This window comes from Ceratotherium simum, chromosome 16, assembly GCF_057802395.1.
Source record: "Ceratotherium simum simum isolate JZ-2026a chromosome 16, ASM5780239v1, whole genome shotgun sequence".
Taxonomy (NCBI): Eukaryota; Metazoa; Chordata; class Mammalia; order Perissodactyla; family Rhinocerotidae; genus Ceratotherium; species Ceratotherium simum.
In genome coordinates this window covers 56444928-56457306 of record NC_141915.1, presented here as the reverse complement: position 1 = coordinate 56457306, position 12379 = coordinate 56444928, and the positions used below count along the sequence as shown (strand labels likewise).

At 52.9% G+C, this 12379-nt stretch overlaps 1 protein-coding gene across 3 annotated transcripts; it reads left to right on the top strand.

Moving 5' to 3' along the window:
- The first annotated feature begins 3077 nt into the window (after window positions 1–3077).
- WBP2 (WW domain binding protein 2) lies at window positions 3078–11294 on the top strand. Of its 3 annotated transcripts, none has more exons than XM_004432772.3 (8): window positions 3078–3194; window positions 5608–5716; window positions 6928–7063; window positions 8006–8098; window positions 8974–9108; window positions 9315–9437; window positions 9932–10008; window positions 10141–11294. In XM_004432772.3, the coding sequence occupies exons 1-8, from the start codon at window positions 3136–3138 to the stop codon at window positions 10192–10194; spliced, it is 786 nt and encodes a 261-aa protein (XP_004432829.1). In that variant the 5' UTR covers window positions 3078–3135; the 3' UTR covers window positions 10195–11294. The 3 variants fall into 3 exon arrangements, with proteins under 3 accessions (XP_004432829.1, XP_087297750.1, XP_004432830.1); XM_087441624.1 differs by having other exon boundaries at window positions 9219–9437; XM_004432773.3 differs by lacking the exon at window positions 8974–9108.
- Window positions 11295–12379: the final 1085 nt, after the last annotated feature.

The following is a 12379-nucleotide window of genomic DNA, read 5'->3' as shown; positions in this document are numbered from 1 at the left end:
CCTCCACTTTACATGGGACTCCGCCACAGCACGGCTTGACAAGCGGTGCATTGGTGAGCGCACAGGATCCAAACCCAGGGCTGTGGCAGCGGAGCGTGTGCACTTAACCGCTGCGCCACTGGGCTGGCCCTCATTTTGCTTTCTTGATAGTATCCTTTGAATGCTCCCTAATCTTTTTAATGTTGTGGAACATACAGAAAATAATTATGTGTTCAGCACAAATGATGTCTGTTCCACTCAGTGGGGCAAACAGATGGAGCTTTTTGGGGATCAAGAGGTGACTAGTTCAGGGGCCCAGTCACCCTGAACTCCACCTAGCTGTCCTGGTGTGATGGGAGCAATACCTCAGGCATAATCTTGCTTGGCACATGGTTCAAGAAGCTCTGGTCTGGAAAACAGGAGCAATTACAGCTCAGTGAAAAGTGATTATTTCTGGAAACAGGCATAGCTAGGTGGACCAGAAGGCAGAAGAGGTCCAAGTTCAGAGACCTGGGTCTTTTGCTGACGCCTTGGTTCAGCATTGAACTGCCCTTGAGCCTCTCAGGGTGGGTACTAGAAACAACCACCCCCTCCACCACTGGGAGTGGCCCTAACAATGTGTTCACATGGTCATACGTTTCTATAAAATTTGCAAAAGTTGGACATTTAAGCCGGAATCTGTTAAGCCTGCTATCTTTTTCCACTCTGACTTCCTTTTTTTTTTTAATTTTATTTATTTATTTATTTTTTTATGAGGAAGATCAGCCCTGAGCTAACATCCATGCTAATCCTCCTCTTTTTGCTGAGGAAGACCGGCTCTGAGCTAACATCTATTGCCAATCCTCCTCCTTTTTTTCTTTTTCCCCAAAGCCCCAGTAGACAGTTGTATGTCATAGTTGCACATCCTTCTAGTTGCTGTTTGTGGGACGCGGCCTCAGCATGGCTGGAGAAGCTGTGCGTCAGTGCGTGCCCGGGGTTCGAACCCGGGCCGCCAGTAGTGGAGTGCTAGCATTTAACTGCTAAGCCACAGGGCCGGCCCATCCACTCTAACTTCCTTTTCATCACATTTGCCCTCCTGTCAGGACACCTCACTGTGGCCACAGCACTGTGTATTCATGATTTTGTACTCTAGCTCTTAAACAGGGCCTCCAAAATTGTCTAAGATACAGACCCCACAAAACCTGCATCTGCTTCTGCCACCAACCCAGTTCCACAAAGGGGTTGGGGTGGGGCTGGACTGTTGCCCCACCTTCCCTTCTATGGTCCTTAAAGCAGCCATTCTTACATACCCATTACTGGGTGGATTTTCCCTTTCTTTTTGAAATTTATTAATAATATTTGCACACTGAGTCACCAGCCAACCCCAATTCCCAGACCCATGCCTCAATGGGATAATGCCAAAAACAGTGTGTGGTGAATCTTTTCAGAAATTTTATCTATATCTAAATCCTATTTTTTATACAAGTATATTTATACACCATTCTGTACTTAACAAACCTTGGCAATCTTTCCACGTCAGCACACAGAATGTGACTTCATTTTTTTCTTTTTTTTTTTGTAAGGAAGATCAGCCCTGAGCTAACATACATGCCAATCCTCTTTTTGCTGAGGAAGACAGGCCCTGAGCTAACATCTATTGCCAATCCTCCTCCTTCCACCCCCCACCTTTTTCTCCCCAAAGTCCCAGTAGATAGTTGTATGTCATAGTTGCACACCCTTCTAGTTGCTGTATGTGGGGTGCCGCCTCAGCATGGCAGGACACGGGGTGCATCAGTGCGTGCCGGGATCTGAGCCGGGGCCAAAAGCAGCAGAGCTCTAGCACTTAACCGCTAAGCCACAGGGCCGGCCCCTTCATTTCTTTCAAGGGCTGCATAGATTGCATGTGTGAAAATTAACCTAACCATCTGGGGCAGATTTCATTATGCACTACTTCACTGCACTTGTCCTGTAAGGTCCAACTTGGTTTTGCATAAAACCTCACATAAGGCCATTACTTGTTTCATTATTTTTCCCAGTTTTTGATCCTTCATCTAGGAATCTCACTCAAAAGGTAAATCAAGCAGGTGGATTTCTGAAGTTGGCCCTCACGTGTCAGGAAATCAGCTGTCTGCTTAAAATCAAACTCTTTGCCCTTAAGTTTAATGGTGCAGCAGCACCGCCACGTGGGGAGTGAGACCCCCCCCCCATATTTCCCCTTAAAGATCCCCCTCGGAGGTGGGGGGAGTTTACATAACTACAACACAGTGGAGGCCGCCCAGTGCTGGGTCACAAGCTGCAATGAGTCACCCCTGTTTTGTAAGCTGCCGGTCTCGCACTGTACCCAGTTCCAATCAGTTACTCCAATCTTGTTTAAATCTTCAAGCGGGGACGCTGCAAACCTTGTAGGCGGGCTGGAAGACAAAAGCCAGAGCATTCTAGAGGGAACACCGCCACCATGAGGTCAGCTGTGGTGCAGGCGGCAGACCCGACAATAAATTTGGCAGAGGATTCAGGTCCCGGCGCCAGGCCCAGGCCCAGGCCCAGGCCCAGGGTTCCCCCCCCCCACACACACACACGGAGATTCTCCCCGCCCACCTCGGAGGGTCCGGGTTTGGTTTCATGAAAGAGATGATAGTTCTTCCTGACTCTTCTCTGCCAGTCGACCAGCCCACCACATCCTAGAACAGACTGAATCTTGCACTCATCTATATGGCTCAGTGACCATACAAGTTGGAGGCAAAGTCACATAGTAAGTGCTCCATAAACGTTATTGAGTGAATGGTATCCCAGTAACTCACTCCACACACCAGCTTTAGGTTACAGTCCCCATTCTGCGGGTATGAGCTTTTGCGTCCAGGGCCTTTACGGTTAATTCTCCTGCGACGTGCCAACTTTATTCCGGTCCCGCTAAGGACCGGGTTGGGGGTGGAGAGCGCGCAGGCCGAGGTTGAAGAACTGTAGTCTTCAACTTGTTAGTGACGCAAGCGAAAGTGGGGGAGAGGGGGAGAGGGAGTTAACTACTGTGTTACCACGTGACGCCGGGGATCACGTGGTTGAGCCAGCTTCCGTGCGAGAACTGTGATTGGCTGACTCTAATACGACCGACGCCACTAGGGGCGGGCCGAAGAGGGGCGCAAGCTCACTGCGTTGCGAGTCTCGGGACCCCTCTCCGAGACTATGGCGCTCAACAAGAATCACTCGGAGGGCGGCGGAGTGATCGTCAACAACACTGAGAGGTGAAAACACTGCGGAAGGATCCTGGGGGACCGGGGTGGGCGTCGACGGGGTGGGCGTCGACGGGGTGGGCGTCGGGGAATAACTCTGAGGGGGACAGAAAACTGATGGGGAGCGGTGGGGGGCGGGGGTGAAGGCCGAGGGCGGGGCTAGAGGAAGGTGGGGGTCGTGGGGGAGGGGCCGGGAGGTCGCGTTCCGCTGTGGGCTGGGATCGGATGGGGTGGGGCGGCTGGACGGGGACGGGGTTTGGGAAGACAGGTGGGGCCTAGGGATCGTTCTTGGGCCCGTTTCCCAGAGTCGGTGACTTTTAACAGATGAGAAGAACCTCAGGCAGAAATAATTCCCATTTGTTGGGCGTATACTACGTTATTCCGTTACTACGTTTCTGCATTTCTTCTACCTTATTTAATACGTAGATCCTGTGCGGCGGGTACTATTGTACACATTTTATATTTAGGGAAACTGAGGCACAGAGAGGTTAATAACTTGCCTGAGATCACAGAGTTGTAAGTAACAGAGAGGAGATTCCAGGAAAGGAGTCTTGACTTCAAAGTCAGTAGGCTTAACTACCAGTAAATAGCCTTCCGGTATATTCCAGAACTGCTCAGTTTCCAGATGAGAAACTGAGGCCCAAAGGCGAAATTAAATCGATAACGTTTGTCAGATGTCTAACACAGTTCCTGGCACGGTGTCGGTCCTTGTACAGGTTGGTCCCTTGCCTCTTTCACTTGAATGCTTGTTGGTTTGGGTCACTCCCCAAAGCAGAGGTCACCCAACTTCAAGGTTCTGTCTCCCCATCCACCAGTCAGTTCTGTCTCTCCTCCCACCTTTGGGCTCCTTGGATGGCTCCTCTTTCCTCTTGTTCTTGGGGCATTGAGAATCAGACCAGCCGGCCCTGGTTGAGCTATGCTGACCCTGAGGTGTCTCTTGAAGGCAGAAGGAGCTTAGCAGGAACCTGAGTCACCAGAGGAGACTGGTAAGATCAGAGCCTTGTAGCTGGCTAAGGCCAGCACCCAGCCCGGGGCCTGTCACCTGGGAGTGCTTGATGAGTCAGAGGAGAATGCCTAGGGTGCCCCTGACCTCAGAAAGCTGACTTGCTCTCCATCATACCTGCTGAGGGTCTGCCAGACCAGCCTGTTCCTGGTAATGACCTTTTTTCTCTGAGCTGTCCTTCTCTTTTCTGGTACCCTTCCTCTTTTCACTTACCCCTCCCCAGTGAAGAAAGTTGTGATATTTGGGAGGAGGAAGAAGACAGGTGGAACCGTGTAAACTTGGACCTTGTTATCTTATAATCAGAGACACCTCACATTGCTCCTGATTTGTAACTTCTCTTTGTGTGAACCAGTCCTGGGCCCCGACAAACCCTTTTGATGCCATTTGGTAACATCTCCTGGGACTGTTTTACTTTCTCTTTCAGTGGGATTTTTCTGGAACAAGAATGCATCTATTCTGCTGGGCCTCCTACCTGTCTTAGGGCTCAGTGCTGCTGAATAGCAACATGCCTTGTTTTGGAAATGCCTCAGCCTCCTTTCTTTTTTTTTTTTTTTTTAAAGATTTTATTTATTCATGTTTTTCCCCCCAAAGCCCCAGTAGATAGCTGTATGTCGTAGGTTCACATCCTTCTAGTTGCTGTACGTGGGACTCGGCCCCGCGTTGGACGGAGAAGTGGTGCCCTGGGGCACGCCCGGGATCCGAACCCGGGCCGCCAGCATCAGAGCGCACGCACTTAACCGCTAAGCCACGGAGCCGGCCCGTCAGCCTCCTTTCTGAAAAAATTGTGTAAACAGTAATTGAAATTTACATCCAGTATTTAAAATTTGATGTGCAAAATGTGTAAAAGAGTAAGAACCTTACTCTTCAAGTCATGAACCCCTGTGAGAGTGATGAAAATGTGGATTCTTCTGGAGAAATGCACTTACACAATCTTCTCCAGGGCTTCATGAACTGACATCACTGCAGACCCGGGTTTAAAGAAACCCCAAAGTAAACCCTTGTGTAATGTGTAGAGTCATGTCTTAAAATGTTTATATATCAGGCTTAAAGAAACAAACCAACAAAAACAGAACACCAATCATAAAGACTTAGAAGAAAATGGAAGCGTTAACCTGGATAATCTAACCTGATTTGAGGGATTATGGTGTCTCCAGAGCCCGAAGCTCTACTGCGCTGGTCACTTGGGTGCTGTATGAGTGGGGTTTGGGGGAATTCTGTAGAACCCCAACTTACTCATCTCTTCCATGGCTATATTAATAGTTTCCTTGCAGCAATGTTGAAACAGTTATAAGAGATGACATGTCAGGCAACTAACTAACATGCTAATGGACAGCTGCTTACCAGGAGGGTCCAGCCACTGGGTGGTAACAGATTATGACTCCACGCTGTTTCATCAGGGCCTTTCCTCTTTTCTCATCACAGCATCCTAATGTCCTATGATCATGTAGAACTTACGTTCAATGACATGAAGAATGTGCCAGAGGCCTTCAGAGGGACCAAGAAAGGCACCGTCTACCTTACCCCTTACAGGGTGAGTTGTACAGCGTGATGCTTTGTTTGGAGGCTCGTGGCTCCTGGAGGTTGATGTGAGTCTTAGGTCAGGCTCAGCCTCGTGAGTCCATTGGCCTCCAGACCCTGGTGAATGTTAGTTCCTCACTCTGCGTGTTTCTCTGTCACATGCTCCTAGGTTCTGGAACCACTGGGCTCTTTGTGTAGCTGAACTGACCTCTGGGCGGGGAATCCATGCACATTCCAAAGCTAGCGCTGCAAAATATTTAGTTGGATGCAGCTGCTGGGCTGACCTAGGCCTGGAGGGGAGAGACTATTATTGTTTTGATATCTGTAGGAGTAGCCCATGAGGCCTTTATACACATCCAGAGTGATAGATGTGGTAAACAGGATACAGTAGCATGGCCACAGCCTCTGGACTGGGCAGAGAGCCCAGCAAAACCCTGCAGAGGGGGAAGTGCAGAGAGAAACTGCAGAATGGACCTTGCCTGAGAGTTACCCAGGCAGACTCTGACAGACTTCCAGAGAAATACAAATGGATATTCTTGGAAAAGGGTTGCTGCCTATAGCTACCTAAGAGTTAGGCTTAAAGATGGTTGGAAGAGAGGAGCACATCTTCCAGCTTTCATCACTAGGACTTAGCGGAGACAGGGGAGTCTGAAAACTCTCTCTCTGGTGGTTCAGGTCGGCATCTTCAGTCGCAGATTGAAGTCATGGGTTTAAAACAGAAGGGTCTCCAAGTGCAGGATGGAAGACTCTTGTTGTTTGGGCAGTGAGTCTGCAGGACAGTTACAACAGCCCGTTCTCTCGGATTCTCACGCCCCTGGCACTCTGTCATTCTCAGTTCTGTGAAGCTCAGGCTAGACCTCCCCCTTCAGAAGTCCTTCCCTGCCTCTGCCCTATCTTTGCAGGCCCCTTCACTTACACAGCACATCCACCACCTCCTCACTACCACTTAAATGACAGAGCAGTCAGTCCTTCTCACATACACTGTCTATGAGCAACACGTTTTTCTTGTGAATACACGTCTGGCCTCTCCAGCCAGGCTGCATGTAAGGCTTTTTACTTTAAAAAACCCTCTCTGAGAGTGTCTGGTGCAGAGAGAGCTCTGGGGCTGCTGGACCCTGGCTTGGCCGCCCACCCCTGCGCTGAGAGCAGGCATCACACATAGGAAGTGGTGGCCAAGCGGGCTGTGGTTTGGGTGGTGATGGCCCTTGTCCTTCCTCCCTGCAGGTCATCTTTCTGTCCAAGGGGAAGGATGCCATGCAGTCCTTCATGATGCCTTTCTATCTGATGAAAGACTGTGAGATTAAGCAGCCTGTGTTTGGTGCAAACTACATCAAGGGAACAGTGAAGGCTGAAGCAGGAGGTGGGTGACGGGCTCAGGGACGCGGAAGCGGCTTCCAGAGAGCTGCTCTGGGGCGCCTCTGACTTTGCCTTGAAGATGTCCTCTTTGGACCCTTATTATCCTAGCCGTGGCCTCTTCCTGGCTCTGGATTAGCTTCCAAGACCAGAGGGCTGCCACCTGTTCAGCAGGGGTGGAGTTTTAGTTGCCAAGAGCTGGGAAATGCTGGCACTAAAGATGGCAGCTCAGATCACTTTTCAGAGAGCGAAATCAGCAAAATGACTGTAAACTAAGTAAAAATGCTTATTCTGACCTGGGGAGTGTGTTCAAATTTTAGATGTGGGCAGCACCTGTATCAGGTTCTTGGAAAGGGCCTTTTCCCTAGAGCCAAAAAGAGCCAGCTGCCCCTCTGGACTCCTGGAGGGGCCCTGCTTGGTGGCAGGCTCTTTCACAGACACCAGGGACCTCTGTGTCGAACTCACCTTCCCCCTCACACCCAGCCAGGCCCAACCTTGCTCTCGAGGAGCTAGCGGTTCCCCTTAGGCCCCCTCACAATGAGAGGTCTGCTCTTAACCTGAACGTCAGTTGTTGCTGAGTGTGCCTGCTCCTGGGAAGCTGCCTTATTGGGAGTGGGAGGCCCTAGTGCAGCTGTACTCACAGGGCTGGGGATGAGAGGACAACTTTGTTCCAAGAAGGAAAAGCCCCCTGTTCCGAAGGGTGAAGCCGGCCCGGGCAGGAGGCAGGCCAGTCTGCAGCGCTGGCATGTGCTGTGTGGGCAGCAGGCCAGAAGCAGCCCGGGCCAAGAGACAGGAGCTGCAGGGCCAGCCCTTCTCCCACAGGCCTCCAGGGCATCGGATGGGGGCCTTCCAGTGGGGGCTCGGAGAGAACACATTGCCGTCTCAGCCGTCTCTTCACTTGTGACTCTTGTTCTTTTCCTGAGCTGTGGATGCCCCGTTCCCTTCTCAGGTGGCTGGGAAGGCTCTACGTCTTACAAGTTGACCTTTATGGCCGGGGGCGCCATCGAGTTTGGACAAAGGATGCTACAGGTGGCATCTCAAGGTATCAAGTCTCTAAAAATTAGGCACCAGGGGCACATTGAATCTGTGTGGTGTTTTTGTTTGTTTGAATTTGTTTACTTTTTTGTTTGTTTTTAATTTTATTTACTTATTTATTTATTTTTTGCCCCAAAGCCCCAGTAGATAGTTATATGTCATAGCTGCACATCCTTCTAGTTGCTGTACGTGGGATGCGGCCTCAGCATGGCCGGAGAAGCGGTGCGTCGGTGCGCGCCCGGGTTCCGAACCCAGGCTGCCAGCAGCAGAGCACACGCATTTAACCGCTCAGCCACAGGGCTGGCCCTTTGTTTGTTTTTTAAGCACTCAAGAGATGAGTCTCTGGGCCCTGGGCTGACCGGGGCTGGGAGTGAGGAAGGAAGCTTGTAGTTAGCATTGACTCTGTCTTGTACCTGAAAGGCTGGGTTTCCCCTGCCTGGAGCAGGTATAGAACATTTTGACAAAGCTGTTTGGACTCAAGGACATTTTACTGTGGACTCATAAAAACAAAAAACTCAGCCATGAAGCCACCATCAGACAGCCATTTTAAATCACCAAGGGCTGTGTTCAGCAGACATCCTCACCTCGTCCGCCACCTCACCCGGCTCCATTCTTTACCCCATCCCTGAGCCTCCCTCCTTCCCTCCCTCCACCCCCTCCTTGATCTCCCCCTCCTGACCTCTCTTCCCATCTGGACCCCTCTCCTCGTCCCTGACAGAGGCTGACTCAAGCATGGGTGGGGAGTGGAATGGAGTGGGGTAAGGCATGTCTGCTGTGCACATTTCTGGGACCCTGCAGCTCTCCTCAGCAGACAGTGGGGCCACCCTCTCCCCAGCCCTGCAGGCAGGCGACGCTCATTTCTCTCTCCCCTTGTACTTATAGCCTCTCGAGGTGAAGCCCCCAGTGGAGCCTATGGGTACTCTTACATGCCCAGCGGGGCCTATGTCTTTCCCCCGCCAGTCGCCAATGGAATGTACCCCTGCCCTCCTGGCTACCCCTATCCACCGCCCCCACCTGGTGAGTGTGTCCTTTGCTGTCCACCCCTTACCCCAACCACCCACCCACTAACTATCCCCATCCAGGCCAGGGGGTTATAGAGGGGAGACTTGTTTTTTGACTTGCTTCAGGACTAACGGAGAAGGTGGAGAGGCGTCGGAGGGTGCCAGCTGAGGGAGCCGGGGCTGGGCTGCTCACTGGGTCCCTGTCACTCTCTTGCCGAGCAGAGTTCTATCCAGGACCTCCCATGATGGACGGGGCCATGGGATACGTACAGCCCCCGCCACCGCCCTACCCTGGGCCCATGGAACCTCCAGTCAGCGGCCCTGGTGTCCCCTCCACTCCTGCAGGTGAGGCCTCTGGGCTGCTTGCAGTCCTGGGGGACCAGCCCTCTCCTCCCCATGGTTGCACGGAAGCCCCAAATGATGAATGACCTTTGGGCTAGGGACTATCCCAGAGGACCAGCAGTGTGGTGGCCTGGTGGTGATGAGCTAGATTCCAGCCCCACTCTGTCCCTTAGCTAGCTGTGTGCCCTGGGGTGGGGAAGGTCTCCCTCGGCGCCTCGGTCTTTTCATCCACAAAGAGGTAGCAGCAGTACCACCTGGTAAAGTGGTGAGGATCAGATGAGGAGAGGGGTAAAGGGACTGGAAAGGACAGTGTAACACATGGTAAGTGCTCAGGAAATTTTAACCGCAGTTTTACTGATGGAACTGGATCCTCAGCCCCAGCCACCCCAAGCACTGGGGGGCTGGGGTCACTGGGCTGAGAGGAGCTCCAGGGGCAGCTGGAAGAGGAGGGGAGGGCCTGTCACTAGGGCTTATCCCGAGTGTGTTTGCTCTCACAGCTGAAGCCAAGGCCGCAGAAGCAGCTGCCAGCGCCTATTACAACCCGGGCAACCCCCACAACGTCTATATGCCCACGGTGAGCGGGGTGGTGAGCGGGGTGGCCACGGTGCCGGAGGAACCCCCACAGCCACAGCATGCTGGGATTTAGGGGCGAGGGAGAACTCCTCTTGTTTTGAACCTTCTAATGTGATCTTTCTTCCTTCCTTAGAACCAGCCTCCGCCACCTCCCTACTACCCCCCAGAAGATAAGAAGACTCAGTAGACTCCTCGTGCCCCCTGCCTCCCGCCTCTCATCACTCTTTCCTTCCCCTCCCCTTGGGGCCTAGTCTGGGGTTGAGGGGCTGATGTGAGGGCCGTGTTCTTCTTCCAGGTCTGACTATAAAACACTTAGCAGGAACTAGCGTTGAGGCAAGGAGGAGCCCCTTGACTTGGGAGCATTGCCTCCCAGCTTCCCACCCAGCCCGGAGCCCAGGCACTACTCAGCGCCCTTCCCTCCACCATCACTGGGCTCTCCTCGGGCCCGCGGGGCATCCGCCTCCTTCTTGGCTTGCTCTAGCAACTTCTACCCACAGAGGGACTCTCTGGCCACCTCCTCCACTGCAGTCCAGCCCCTCGTTTTGGTAGCCACTTGATACTCAGCCTCCCGAGCTCCAGCAGACCAGCCGCGTGTCTTCCCGAGGGCCCCCGCCAGGCCCTCCTCACATTCCCTCCACTCTGGTCTGTCCCTGGCCCAGGAAGCCACCTTCCCAGCAGACTGTCAGCTCACATTCCATTCCTAGCCGGCCTCCAGCCCAGTCACACACGCCTTCCTTTCCCTGTCCTGTCCTTGCTCATTCTGTGGCCACCACTGTGTGACTTGGGGAGCTTTATCGTGAGCTGCCAGGGGGTAGGTGGCATGAACGCCAAGCCACTGCAGCTCGGGGAGGGAGCCCCCTGTTTCCCTGCTATTGTTTCTGGAATTTGGTTCCCTTTGTCTTCTCTTCCCTCTAGAAGGGGCTTCTCAGACTGGAACTGGAGAATGCATGTCCATCCCATCATGCCATTTGGGGGCTGGGGACAGGGCCCCTGACTCCTGGGGCCTGGCCTGGGGTTGTGTGCTGACCACGACCTCTCGCCAGCCCCTTGGCCTGCCCCCTTCCTTTAAGCTTCATGCCTGGTTGGCGATATGTCCCCTGGATGCACTAAAATTTGCTCTCATTTGCTCCTGGACTGGCTGTGAAATGAGGAGATGGTTATTTAAAGAGAATTCCCTATTTATTTGACCAAAAAAAAAAGCCAGTTAATATATTAATGTGAAATAAACCCTGTTTGCACCTTGATTTGTTTGCTGCAAATGCGAAGTAGTAAAAATGAAGTAACGACCTCGTCTGGCTGTGTGTGTGTTGACTGAGGTGAGCTCTCAGGAAGGAGAGCTGTCTGGCTGCTGAGGGCCCCCGGGGGAGGGAGGCAGTGTTCCCTCCCCATGTGTGTGAGAGTCCCTTGTTCACACCGCCCATTTGGGCCCAGGACACTAAGGCTTCTCAAGTGTCTATTGCATGGTGGTTTCTCGGCAACTGCCCACCCGCAGAGTCCCCTGGGCCTGGTGCAGCCCAGCAACTGCCCTGGGTGGGAGGGCTGGACGTGAGTTCCTGTGTCTCTGGCTGCTGTGTCGCCACCTCGAACTGCAGCTCCGGCCCCAGTCAGGCTCAGAGGTGTCTGAGGGAGGAGCACGTCTGGGCTTGTGAGAGGGGCGCCTCTATGAAGCCCAGCCAGGGACAGCTCTGGCCTGGAAGAAAGCCCCCCCAAGGCCCTGGCCTGGAAGAAAGCTCTGGGCATGGCATCAGAAAGCCTAGCACTGGGCCGGCCCAGGCCCAGTGGCTTAGCGGTTAAGTGTGCATGCTCCGCTACTGGCGGCCCGGGTTCGGATCCCAGGCGCACACCGACGCACCACTTCTCTGGCCATGCTGAGACCACATCCCACACACAGCAACCAGAAGGATGTGCAACTATGACATACAGCTATCTACTGGGGTTTTGGGGAAAAAAAGGAGGAGGATTGGCAATAGATGTTGGCTCAGAGCCAGTCTTCCTCAGCAAAAAGAGAGGAGGATTAGCATGGATGTTAGCTCAGGGCTGATCTTCCTCACCAAAAAAAAAAAAAAAAAAAAAGCCTAGTACTGAAGCATCCATTTTTCTGTCCCTTCTGGACCAAGTCCCCCTCTCAGGAGAGGCTAGGCAGCGCTGCCTCTCCAGCCTCTTCCTTCTGGCCAGCCCCACCCAGGAGCTCCTGGAGTTGGCTAACCGCCCTACAAGGGCATTTGAAGGGAGCACCGTGTTGACCGTCCTTGTAGGGGCAGGGGCCTTAAGGCTGTCCCTGCCCAGCATAGCTTTGCCCCGTCCCTGCAGTGGAATGTCACCTGTGGGGCAGAGCAGGCTGAGCAGTTGGCTGCCCACTGGGGAGATGCCTC

Coding starts and splice junctions, on each gene's coding strand:
- WBP2 (XM_087441624.1), top strand. CDS start 3,136: ATGGCGCTCAACAAGAATCACTCGGAGGGCGGCGGAGTGATCGTCAAC. Junction 5,717..6,927: donor TCTACCTTACCCCTTACAGG/GTGAGTTGTACA, acceptor TCCTCCCTGCAG/GTCATCTTTCTGTCCAAGGG. Junction 7,064..8,005: donor AGTGAAGGCTGAAGCAGGAG/GTGGGTGACGGG, acceptor TTCCCTTCTCAG/GTGGCTGGGAAGGCTCTACG.